The sequence below is a fragment of the Danio rerio genome, chromosome 3 (assembly GCF_052040795.2).
Source record: "Danio rerio strain M-AB ecotype USA chromosome 3, GRCz13ab, whole genome shotgun sequence".
Taxonomy (NCBI): Eukaryota; Metazoa; Chordata; class Actinopteri; order Cypriniformes; family Danionidae; genus Danio; species Danio rerio.
The window spans coordinates 33,546,639-33,560,403 of NC_141023.1; the positions used below are offsets into that span (position 1 = coordinate 33,546,639).

At 32.4% G+C, this 13,765-nt stretch overlaps 2 protein-coding genes across 5 annotated transcripts in view; both read right to left on the bottom strand.

Annotated features, from left to right (window-relative positions):
- The window catches only part of LOC141375059 (uncharacterized), an 86,872-nt gene that overhangs the window by 49,759 nt on the left and 23,348 nt on the right, over window positions 1-13,765 (bottom strand). The gene's annotated exons all lie outside the window — the stretch shown is intronic.
- Window positions 1,771-13,765, bottom strand: part of LOC137489848 (immunoglobulin gamma-1 heavy chain) — an 84,326-nt gene continuing 72,331 nt past the window's right edge. For 2 of the 4 annotated variants that reach the window (XM_087244774.1, XM_087244771.1), the window contains exons 3-9: window positions 9,985-10,040; window positions 7,097-7,375; window positions 6,679-6,954; window positions 6,258-6,560; window positions 5,741-6,043; window positions 4,551-4,705; window positions 1,771-4,391 (exon numbers count right to left, since the gene is read on the bottom strand). In XM_087244774.1, coding sequence (XP_087100900.1) covers window positions 4,380-4,391; window positions 4,551-4,705; window positions 5,741-6,043; window positions 6,258-6,560; window positions 6,679-6,954; window positions 7,097-7,343 — 1,296 coding nt within the window. In that variant the 5' untranslated portion in view covers window positions 7,344-7,375; window positions 9,985-10,040 and the 3' untranslated portion in view covers window positions 1,771-4,379. Of the gene's footprint in view, window positions 4,392-4,550; window positions 4,706-5,740; window positions 6,044-6,257; window positions 6,561-6,678; window positions 6,955-7,096; window positions 7,376-9,984; window positions 10,041-10,555; window positions 10,677-13,765 lie in introns of those variants that run through there. The other 2 variants (XM_087244772.1, XM_087244773.1) reach the window with 2 other exon arrangements.

Genomic DNA, 13,765 nt, shown 5'->3' on the forward strand with positions numbered 1-13,765 from the left:
TTTATTTTATCTTTGTCATGATGACAGTAAATAATATTTAACTTGATATTTTTCAAGACACTTCTATACAGCTTAAAGTGACATTTAAAGGCTTCACTAGGTTAAGGTGAACTAGGCAGGTTAGGGTAATTAGGCAAGTTATTGTATAACGATGGTTTGTTCAGTAGACTATCAAAAAAAAAAAAAAACAATTTGCTTTAAGGGGCTAATCATTTTGTCCCTAAAATGATTTTTAAAAAATTAAAAACTGCTTTTATTCTAGCCGAAATAAAACAAATAAGACTTTCTCCAGAAGAAAAAATATTATCCGACAATGTCCTTGCTCTGTTAAACATCATTTGGGAAATATTTAAAAAAGAAACACATAGATACATTGTTCATATATATATATATATATATATATATATATATATATATATATATATATATATATATATATATATACACACACACACACACACACACACACACACACACACACATATATATATATATATATATTAGGGATGTAACGGTATTGTACCGTCATACTGCAATATTAATTTTTATCGATATTACCGAAGTCGCATGACTCGGTAAAACTATAGGTCTTCTGAGAGAATTTGCTTAGGCGAATGAAGCAAACGGGAGGTAGCGAAAACTACAATTCCCATCAGCCCATGCTTGACCATCATCCCTTGCGGTCTGTTGTCGCTACAGATCCAGTAATGCGGAAATGGAGTGTGCTGCTAGAAGCGGGGATGAAAAAGAGCTGGAAAACTCTAAAGCGGGTGTTGTCGCGGCGCGCGTACTGAATAGCGGTGTTGTCGCGCGAGTTCTTATCAGCGGTGTTGTCGCGCGCGTACTGAATAGCGGTGTTGTCGCGCGAGTTCTTATCAGCTGTGTTGTCGCGCGAGTTCTTATCAGCTGTGTTGTCGCGCACGAGTTCTTATCAGCTGTGTTGTCGCGCGCGTACTGAATAGCGGTGTTGTCAGCACACTGTTCAGATTGATGCAGACATGAGACTTCTATCTTACTCATGGTTTGTCCTCTCAAGTGGGGGAAAGACAATGCACAACTTTACCCACTGCTGTCAACCTGGGCCAAGTCATATCTCTCTTGTCCCAGAAACCTTAGTCCCAAATGAGAGGGTTTTTTTCTGTTGCAGGGGACATTGTAAATACCCAGAGATACCAGCTTTTACCAGATTATATTTATATGATAATTTTCCTTTAAACCCATCTCTATCTAAGTGAGTGAGTGATTAAATGTTGAATGTGATGAGTTTTCAACAATACTAAATTGAAACTTTATTTTTTTTACATGGTTTATTAATTTTTTGTTATTAAAATTGAAGTTCCTGTTTCAAAGCTTACAGATAGATGGCTAATTTGTATGTCATTGACACTTTTTTTTCACATACTCTTTTTTGGAGTATTTTCATAAGTTTTGTTTTTTCCTGTAAATGATTCAATAAATACCGTACCGTGACATTCATACAGAGGTATCACCGTACCGTGAAATTCTGATACCGTTACATCCCTAATATATATATGAAGAACTCAAATGCAAAATCCTGTAAGTGCCCTGTGAAATTTTACTTTGTCTTTTACTTGGACTTGCTTAGTCTGTTTTATTCTAATATGTTTGTATTCTTGTACAAATAAATAAAATAAAATATAAACAGTATAAATTCACTTTTTATGCACTAATAATTTTAGGTAACTTATGGACTCTTTATGTGCTAATATGCTGTACCTTTTAAAAAGTCCCACACCAGTGATATATTTTGAACATTTATTTCTTTGAACAAATATCAAATGCTGCATAAACAGAGTTTATGTATGTATGTGCATAGAAACAAGCTGTAATGTGTTTGTTAGAATTAATTACATGATTGAGTTCTTATTATTTATTGATAAACAAGTCATTTAATAACAGCAGGAGTGAGTTGATTATTGTTGTCATTTCTGATGATTCTCCTCCACGAGGACCACATAAACAATGAACAAAGACGCTTCAACAGGACAAACAACTTATAAGGAACATAGATAACAGATTTGCATTTAATCCTCCACCAGCCTGCAATTACTTGATGTTAATGAATAATACTTTTTAGAGCATTTTTGTGCACTAGTTTGTCTAAGTGTAAAAACTGACTCGTTGTTTCAGAGTCTCAAAACACTTGCACATTTCCTCATCTGAGCTGACCAGCAGTCTAAGACCACACATAATTGTCAAAATCAAGTCAAAAGACATACAAGAATATCGATACAATTTAGAGTAGGCTAGCACAAATTCTCCTCAGATTTAACAGTCAAAATGTGAGATTTAAGTAGCTAAACATTTAATATTTGACAATGTAATGTTGAAAATGTAAGACAGGATCCAGTTATATCTACAGCACATAATGATTTCTAATTTTATTGATTTTTAATTTTATTTTGATTTTTTTTTGCATATGTGTCACACTTTAATGTTTCAGATAATCAAAGGAATAAAAAATGTAGTAAAAAAAAATGGATATATATACAAAACTAACTAGCCCTGTGTGAAAACGTTTTGCCCATTAAAGTTTGCCTCCTAAACCTAATAACTAGTTGGACCACTCTAGCAAGTTGACAAGTAACCCTTGATGGGCATACGGTTAGTAAAGGGTTTATCCTATGAGCACTTCTCCTTTGTAACACAATCTAGCAGAATGGGAAGCAGTTGTTTTGTTGGGAGCTAAAGCTCGGGAAGCAAGCTTTACCTGTTCTCCTCCTCATCAACCAGCTCATCTTGGAGGAGACGAGCTAGCATCTCCTCATCCACCTCCTCATCCCCTATCATCTCATCACCGTTCACCGTCAGCTCTCTGATATCCCCCCACAAAGCAAGATCTTGGATTTGAGAGGATTTGGTGTCTTTAGACAAAAGAAGGATGGCAGAGAGTACCAGATCATCCTTGGAAGATGCCACCAACCAAAGCCTTCGCTCCAGAATCCTCATTGGCATTACCTGGCAGTGTGCGCAACTTTCAGCATTCACCATGTTGGGCATGCTTCATACCTATACATGCCATGCACAATATTTTCAGAGAATCCAAGTCTTATTTAATCGTGAGATTTTTAATAAAGAGCACAAAGAGAAAAGCCGCTTAAATGCAATGGTTAATATAGGGCTAAAAAAGCTACAAACTTTAAAAAAAAATGCAATTTTGCTTTTTACAAGTTTATTAGTAAATAGTGTAATAATATTGTCCTTTAATGTCTAGTTGGGCTGATTTAATGTCTATTATGTTTTTGTTTTTTGTTGTTGTTTATTTTTATTTTTAATGTCTTTACAAAAACAACATTTTAACACAAACACAATGTTTATGTGATTTAAAATCAGATCAAACTTCTTCAGTCATTAAAAATTAGCATCTGCCAAATACAGTAATTTGTATCAGCACTAAATTTGTCCACAGATGAACCTGCATATTTCCATGATCATTTTTTATTTTTATTTTTTTGCCTTATATTATGCATTTCTACAATTTTGGAGTCTGATATCAAGGTATGTGCAAAGAAATAAAAAACACTGCACAAAAAGATATAATGTGCTCCAAAAATACATTTCTAAAATGTCAGAAATTAAAATACTACAGAAAGTAAATATATTGCTTTTTATCCAGAGAACAGCTTATTGGATAATCACCTTGAAGGTGTAAAATCAATTGTACTAATACTAAACTAAAATTCTTGTTTGATTATTTGATTTTAAATTTTAATATTTATAAGAGTTGTCATCATCAACATGAATGTAGTTTCACTTCAGAATATGTAAGGAAAAATAGGAAGAAAGCAATGCCCCATATACAAAATTGATAAGACTTTTTATAATATATCTAAAACAGACATACTGAAATTCCCCCGAGAGCTCTTAGTCAAAGTAAACAGAGACGTTTTGCATGTAACCAGTAACATTATTATTTTAATTATCATTATTATTTTTAAAGTTTTATTGCAACATTCCAAATTCTTAAGCAACACTATTTTAAAACACGTAATGTAACATAGAAATTTTAAGTGTTGTAGACATGTAGCCTACACATGAAGAGGATGCGAATAAATTTAATTCTCAAAGAAAACAATTTTTTTTTAATTGTACAGTATGGCAAACTGTTGCTAATCAAGCTTGTTTTAAATTATATTACAAGGCTAAAGCATATAAGCTATTATTATGTAAAACATTCCTTGAGAACAGTTTGCACCTGTGCCCTGTTTATTGAGCATCTGCAGTGGCGGCTCTCCAGAGACATAATATTCAAATACAACAACTGAAACCTACAGAAAATCTGCAGAAATATTCTGAGTTTCTAGGAAGCATAAATTATAATTTTGGAGTTATTTTTTACAAGCTCTTTCAACAAACCGTCACTGCTTCATCTGGAAGAGAAAAAAAAAATTTAATAATACATAATTATAAAACAAATCACATACACAAACAAAAGGTGAGCCTTAATATCAGTTGCAGCATGAATAACACAATAAATCAAAAAAGGCATCTCCTTGTATAAACTCTTGATGTGTTGATACCAATCTTACCTTGAAGAGGCTGAGCACAGCGCTGTAGGTCAGAGAGAAGAGGAAAAGGAAGATGAATGATGTAGCAGTGGACCAGAGACTTCTAAACTCGTCCTCTTCCAGAACATCTTCATTGCAGTGAAGAGCAAAACCTGTCTCTGGCTCAGGAGGTTCCTCTGAAACAAACACACAAATAAATCCTGTGTACAGTAAGCACAACGTGCAAAATATTTACTACAGCGTTTATCAGTCATCTTCAGTTTATAGAAAGTATTATTATGCTTGTTAGTGCCACATAAACAATTTTACCAGTGACATTTGCAGACAAATATGCTGAGGAACAAACAAAATGAATACGATCACACACAGAAGAAGACAAATATAGATTTGTGTTTTTTCTTAATCATTTTCACTATATTACCCTAAATATGTTATAAAATATTCTCAATATTTAAACTTTAAGATGCACTTATCAAGTAACTTACTACTGAAACTAATATGCTGTAAATGCACTTTAAAATATTGTCCTCACAAGACATGTACATGAGGCATTGATTGTAAATGTCAGTGTTTACTGATGATTATGAGTCACATTTGAAAATTACTACTGTATGTGCTTTTACTACTTTTATGTGCTTTTTGTGCAGTGTATCATGTTTTTCTAATCACACAATAAAACAAGACCAGAAAGCAAAGCACAGAAGCGCAGGACTTAGTCATGCAAACACAAAGATTTATTGTGAAACAACATAAAAGCTTAAATCAAAATTTTGTTTCAAATTTAAAACATTTAGTTAATAGAATATGGAACGAAATCAAATATGAATGTTATTTCAGAACACATAAAGGCTACAGAGGTGCAGTAAACACAAGACAAAACACACAAGAATAGTTTTAAGAAAAGTATCACATTTACACAGGCCAGAATTATTTTTGCTCTTGAACACTATTGTTTTATTACACTATGGCATTACACTGACCACATATTTATTCACAATTATTTTTTATGCAGTCATATAGTTTTAGGTGTAATAAAGTTTGACCCATGTATTGTGACACAGACAGACAAATGCACAAAAAACATCAACAATACTTAATCTAACGGGTGAGCAACATAGGAAGCAAAAACACTAGCAAATGCACACAACAACAGACAAATGTTAGTTAAGGATCATAATCACATGCACAAACTTTTGATTCTGTCTGTTTACTTTTGCTGGTTGATCCTAGTAATGGAGATGCTGTATTCTTCATGTTGGCGTGTACAACAGCACAGTTGATGGTGGTTTTGACACTCTCATACTCTTTTTTTGAGATTGTAAGAATGCTGACAACAGATGTGGAGCCCTGTTGCTGGATGGGATCACTAGATTTTCCCTCTGTGTACACATTGTTCACTTTCCACATGATATAGACATCACCAAGGTTAGGGCTGGAGACTTCACACACATGAGAGATTTGCTCTGTGTTGATATCATCAGGTTTGTAAATTTTAACACTGGGTTTCTGTCCATCTGAATTGGAGAAAATGATAAAGATTCAACAGTCAATCAGAATATTATCAAATTAATTAATAATAATTGTATATCAAGCCAGTCTAAGCTTTAAGAGAGTAAAAATGCTCCGAACAGTGATAGTGAAGTCATTGTTTTTCATCTCTTTTATCATAATCTGTGAATAAACAGAGAATCAAAAAGGTGATTACACTGAAGATTTACATTGGCTTACCTCCTTTATTAAAATAGATCTCCTGCTTAATGTCTTTGTTATTAAGCGTGTCCCGGGTGGTACAGGTGACTTTTCCACCATTAAACCATTTCGTTGTATCAACTGGAACATTATAAATTTTTACGTGTTGTGACTCATTTTCCTGGCTCACACTATTTATAGGCACATTGTCCATTTTGCATGACACTGAAGCTTTTTTCACTGCAGTCGACAAATCTCCAGAAACAACAGCTTGCAAGACAATTCTGTTATTGATGAACATTTCTCTCACCATTGGTGGCTTCAGCATCAGTCTGAATTTAGCTAAAGATGGAAAAAGAAATGTATTTTAATGTATAGTCTGGATTTATGTGTATGTTTGAACTGTAAAAAGTTTAGATGAGCATATTCATGTGTGCATTTAAAACGGAAGATGATTTACCTGTAAAGTTCTGTGTTTTATGAAATGTTTTTCCTCTGTGTGAGACCTCACAGGTATACTCAGTGTTTGGAATCACAATCTCGTTTAATTTATAAAGACTTAGAGCTGTGTGAAGACCATTCATGTTCAGTTTGTACTCCAGATTTGTCTGGCTCTGTTTGTATATGTTATTTTCTTTCCACCGTACAGTGATGTTTTCAGTGTAGAAATCCTCAATAACACACATGGCAAATGTATTTTTCTCAGTCGGTACAAGAACCAAACTCAGGGTTGGATCTATAAAGAATCATTTATTTTTTATTTTTTGCTTAGACACATTAAACAAAACATTTTTTTTTAAATGTATATTTTTACTTTATACCTCAACAGCATATTTGTGCAGTAATGTTATGGTCAACATGTTAATGTCTGTCATTACCTGTACTAAATGTTTCGTTGACTGTTTTTGATGGATGATCTGCTGTGCACATTATGTCACTTTGGTATCGTTGCTTTTTGGTAATGGTGATGTAGCTGAATTTTAGATTGTTTGCTGTAGAATGCTGGGTGACGTTTTTAATTTCATTTCCATTACTACTCCATCTGAAGTTTACTGAATCCGGTGAAAACTCAGAGGCCAGACATCCAATAATTAAGGAATCAGTAGAAGAACTACACTGAGACATTTTGAACACAACTGGTGCTGTGAGAGTTTCATCTAAATGGGGTAAAAGACAAAAATACAGAATAAGAAACATTAATGATATTTTACATTTATAAATTCCGCATAAGCAAAACACTTGGAAAAAACAAAGAAAGAAAAATAAATAATATTAATTATAGTAGCCTATGGTGCTGTCTTTTTTTCATTGTTGTATATTGAGGATGGATTAATGGTTAAATGTGCTGATATAGCAATATTTAAAGGCTGTGAAGAGTGAATAAAGTTTTTAGTTTATTTGTGTGTGCTGCGTTCATAGACTTTACAAAATGGCGTTAATTTGTTTGATTTCTCCTTGAGAAGCAAGGTTTAAGGTCCTTGTACCCTGACCGAGTCCGAAACTGTAGTATTTGTTTTTTATATTCTTCATTTGATGTAAACCACATACAATTGGTGAGACTTTCATTTTGCATGTGCAGAGTAATGATATAGGCGATAATGCAGCAGCCAAACTCGGTGCAGTACCGCTGTCCACACAGTTGCTAGGAGAATTGTAGACAAGTCCAATGAGTTCGTTAAAAATAGTCCTTACTATGCGCTGCAGCTAGACGAATCCACTGATATTGCTAGGCAGGCACAGCTCCTTACCTATGTCAGGTATTTGCGTTGCCGGCCTTTTTAGTCACATACTACAGGAGAAGCCATTTCCAATGTCCTCGATATTTTTATCTGTGAAAATGGTTTGGCTTGGAATCGATGCTTTGGCCTATGCACAGATGGTGCGCAGGCAATGACGGGGCGTGAGCGTGGCCTAGCTGCTCGCATTCAGAATAGCTCTACATGTGAAATGGAGACATTTCATGGTTCGCGAAGCGATGCACTAGCTGCAAAAAATGCCTGTTCTTTTTGACTCCATGCAGAACCATTCCGTGCACTGGGGCCCCAACTGCAAAAAGTTGAGAACCCCTGCCTTAAAGCATTTTCTAATGATTAATTAAAGCAGACAACTGGAAGTTTAACTATTATTTGACTTTTATTATAATTGACATGAATTTACATGCATCATTAGTTTAAAAATATGTTATTACATTACGCTGAAAAAAATGTGGTGCAGGGTTCTTTAAAAAGCTTGGAAAGTATTTCCACTCAGAACTCACTTCAAAACTTTGCTAGTAAAAACCTAATCATAATTATTATTTAGAAATGTTTAAGTTAAGATTACTTGAGAATTCACAGTTTTATTGTTTCGTTTGTCTCTACTGACATCCTGTCAAATACACAAATAAGTGCAAAGTGGTTACATGTTTTCTTTAATTTTATGTGAATCAAACTGAATTAAATTACATTTTAATCCAAGAGAGCATGCGATTTCCTAGCTTTGTGAAGTAAATTCTACTTGTGTATGTAATTTATTTTTTTGCTTTAGTTCAATAGATTACGAAGCCCTCTCTATATATTAATCAGGCCTAGCTATTTTGAATTTACTTATTTTTAAGCACAATAAATAAAATAAAAAAAACAATCAAGTATTGAATTAATCGTTGCATTTTGAAGTAAAAAAAAAAACACAAAATAAGATTGTAAATAAACAGATAAGATACAAGATATACAAAGTAGGATTACTTGTAAAATTATTATGCTATCTTCATTTGCAAGTCCAAAAAACAACAACAACACATTTTAGTGTAGGCCTATGGCAATTTGGTTACATGTATGAATTATATAGAATGTAATTTGTTGCTCGTGCAGTTCTCATTAATAAATAATTTATTTCTTCATTACTTTAACACATACATTAACTCATGATTATCTGTGCATTAATTAGCACTATAAAATGCATATTAGTGCACCTGTACTGTAAAGTGCTACCAAAATCTTTAAAAGCGGCCTGAAACTTTTGTCTCGAATTGGCATTTAGCATTGTCACTTTTTTACATAAAAAATAAAACTTAAAAAACTTGAAATTAACTGAACCTGTTCGTTGACATAAAATTACTGAACCCATACAACAGCCAGAGGAAAAAAAATAAATGAAAATTTCAGAAGGCAATTAGGCTAGAGCTTTTTTGCATCGGAATTGTAAATGTTTAACCAATCACAACACTAAATCATCTTTATGCTATAGGCTGTATTTAGCCGAAGTACTGTAATAAATAGGCTATAACACTATTTTCGCACCAATATTTAAACTCAACATGGTTCTAGTTCGCACTAACAGTGAAAAATTAGCACAGTAGAACATTTGGAGGATTGAATGACTTTAAATAAACAAACAAATAAGTAAATTAACAAATAAGCTAGCATTTTCAGATTGCAATTAGTGAGTAACAAGGAGTAAGTAACAAGACTGAAACATTGTTTGCATAATTTATAGAAATAAAACACTCTGAAAAAATACAGGGAAATAATAAACAGCCTATAATCACTTCCTAAAAAATTGCCTTCATGACAAATGACCCAAAGAAGGGCATTTCGTTTAAATTTTTTGACAAGAAATTTCAGAAGTCTGTAGGCTATGCCACACATAAGGCTATGCCAAAGTGATTTCAATAGACTCAAAGGTCTATTACTAACAGATCACAAAGATGCTAGGGCCTAACTTAAAAGAAAAAGTTACAGATATTAATATGAAATAGCAAATTCAAATGGAAGCAAAAATAACTTACTTGTCACGGTCACCTGCGTCCCTCTACCCCAGTAGTCAAAGAAGAAGTCGAAGTAGCTCACAGCATTACATTATTTCTATCAGCTGTACAAGATCTTATATTTTGTCCTTTTAGACTACTGCACCTCACAAGGTAATTAAACTCAAATAAAGCAAAAAAAAAAAATGCTTTACTTTTACATTAATAAAGCCTTAATCTAATTCATAGACATACTAATAAAACAATAGTTTCCCCCCATCTGAATATTCTTACATTTCTCTGTGTTACTACTATAGCCTACATACCTTTTTAGGTTATGCATGGGCTATTCAAGCTTTAAGAAGTTTGTGTAGGTTAAATTAAATCTTTGATTAAGTTGAATTTACTATAAAAATAGTCTAAAGGTTATAATGATATAATTTCCGTGCAATAACCAAATACAAATAATAAATTATCGATGCAGATGTTCCCAACAACATAAACAGTATTCCCATTCCTGTATTCAAGTAGTTTTGTCTGCACAATATGTTTTTCTTAAATTTAAAATAGGCTAGAGGCTACTAAAAGAGTTGAAAAAAAGTTAAGAACTTACCTGCAACGGTCACTTGTGTGCCTTTACCCCAGTAGTCAAAAGCAGCACAATGCGACATTAGACGTCAGCTGGTTTACAAAATCCTTTGTCATTTTAAATCCACTTCATGATCACACACCAGTAGACTATATGAAATATTTGGATCTACTGAAGATAAAACTGCCACCATCACAACCAATGTTAGAATTACTGTCATATAATGCTGTCACTATTTTTTATTCAAAAGTGATTTGGCCTAGATAAGATTTTGTGTGTCTTAATGAAAAGAAAAATCTATTAATATAACCTAATAAAAATAGCTTAAATAAAATAAAAATAATAAATAATGAAAAAAATAATAATTAATAAAATAAAACAAAGATTTTCATTAAATGTTTGGACTTAATCTAGTGTTTTAAATTATTTACACTACAGTATCCTTGTTTCAATGCTTGTTTTTGACAATTTTCTAAGAATGTTTAAAATTATATATATATATATATATATGTGTGTGTGTGTGTGTGTGTGTGTGTGTGTGTGTGTGTGTGTGTGTGTGTGTGTGTGTGTGTGTGTGTGTGTGTGTGTGTGTTTGTGTGTGTGTTTGTGTGTGTGTGTGTTTATTATAAATATGTTTTAACAAAACAACATGAAAATAACAAAAACATGGGTAACACTTTAGAATAACCTAAAGTATTAATAACACATAACCACAAAATCTAACAAGCTAAATTAACTAAGCAAGATAGCTAATTTAAGACAGTTGTAGTTTCTTATTAATATTTGTAAAAAAATATATTGTTATTGAGAGCTACTTGTAGAATTAATACTAATTACTATTAGTAGGCTATTAGTATTGTTATCAATAGTAATGCTATTTTTTTTGTTAAAATTTATATTTAACATATCATCCTTATTTTTTCCCCAAATAATATGTTAACTTTATAGATGTTACTTTTGTGATAAAAAAGTAATTGGTTATTTTTTAATAAATGGTCATAGTTATTTATTAAAGTAAAAAACTTTGAAAAAAGTGTATTATCTTTTTCTTTTAGTAAGGAACTACCAAAAAAGGAAAATTCGCATCAAAATAATCATATACCATGCGAAACATGTCATCTTTTTTTTTTTTTTTTAAATCTAGAGTATTTTAGTAATAAACTCTTTTCAAAATATAGCATATTAGTTTAGGTAAATAATTCCCTTCAGATTATGTAGAGCAATGTGACAAATGTAATTCACTTCAGCATATTGAATTTTAAATTTTCACACTATTGACATGTTGACAAAACACATTTTTATTAAGCTGAAAACAAGCAGCTAAACAGCAGAATCCTGAATGATAAACTATTGATAAACTAGGATCATTTTGATTTCCTGACCTCGCTATTTCTTGGAGACAACATTCAGGATGCATGGAAACTTTGTGGGATGAAAACTTTCCTCAAACTTTTCTAAGGCTATGTCATTCTTAAATAGATGTACCTTAAGCTGTACCTCAGTATTATGTGTTTCCTGAAACATTGTGAAGTCATATATTTGGATCGTCAATTGATGTTGTGTGTTTATCATCCATGACTTGGCTTCTCATTGTTTAGTTATGCAACTGGCATGATTCATATATCATTAATTTTGGATTCTAATGAAATCATTTTCATTAGCAGATTATGAGGAGTTTTTGTTACGTTGAATGTTATTATTACAGTCAGTGAACATCCAAATGTAGTATAATTATTATTATTATTATTTTTTTTGCTTTAGCCCTCTTGACCCCTGACTACTACTGTAGCAAATTGCATGGAAAAAGACTGGATAAACTTTTTTTTGTCAAGAAAAAACAGAAGATTCCAATCACCTGCAATAATTAATTAGGTGATCAAAAAGGTATTTAAAGTAACACACGCATATACAGTTGAAGTCAGAATTATTAGCCTCCTCTGTTTATTTCTTCCCCAATTTCTGTTTAATTGAGAGATTTTTTTCAACACATTTCTAAACATAATAGTTTTAATAACTTGTCTCTAATAACTGATTTATTTTATCTTTGCCATGATGACAGTAAATAATATTTGACTACATATTCAAGACACTTCTATACAGCTTAAAGTGATATTTAAAGGCTTAACTAGGTTAATTAGGTTAACTAGGCAGGTTAGGGTAATTAGGCAAGTTATTGTATCATGATGGTTTGTTCTGTAGACTATAGTAAAATATATAGCTTAAAGGGGCAAATAATTTTGATCTTAAAATGGTGTTTAAAAAATTAATAACGGCTTTTATTCTAGCTGAAATAAAACAAATAAGACTTTCTCCAGAAGACAAAACATTATCAGACCTACTATGAAAATTTCCTAGCTCTGTTATACATCATTTGAAAATATTTAAAAAAGAAAAAAAATCAAAGGGAGGCTAATAATTCTGACTTACTGTACCTATATATATATATATATATATATATATATATATATATATATATATATATATATATATATATATATATATTGAAGATTCACATAAAAGATGTTTATTGAGTCTCAAGATTTTGTGGGTGCATAATAAATTGCAGCTGTTCTGTGTTTGCTGAGCTCTCTGTCCCTTGAGAGAAAAAGATACTAAAAAGAAAGAGAAAAAAACAATTCATCTTCAACGCAATACTTTAAACTTGAAGAACAGTGCATTGCAAACATTACATTCAATCCTGGGCGATGCAGTGGCACAGTAGTGCTGTTGCCTCACAGCAAGAAGGTCAATGGTTCGAGCCTCAGCTGGGTCAGTTGGCGTTTCTGTGTGGAGTTTGCATGTTCTCCCTGCATACGCGTGGGTTTCCTCTGGGTGTTTTCCACCAAAGACAGGTGAATTGGGTAGGCTACATTGATCGTAGTGTATGAGTGTGAATGAGTGTATGTGGATGTTTCCCAGAGATGGTTGCATAAAAAACATGCTGAATAAGTTGGCGGTTCATTCTGCTGTGGCGACCCTGGATTAATAAAGGGACTAAGCCGAAAAGAAAATGAATGAACATTCAATTATAATTGTAAAGCCATGAAACTGAGAAAAGGTATACCATCAGTTAAATCGACACCGCATTCTTTACTGAAAGGCTAAAAATTTAAGTTTATATTTACTGTATGGTCGTGGCACACCGTCAGGGCCAACAAAGCCTTTTCTGCTGATACAAACACAGACCAAACATCAGAATCACTCATTTAATTTGTATCATATTTTCCATTATTT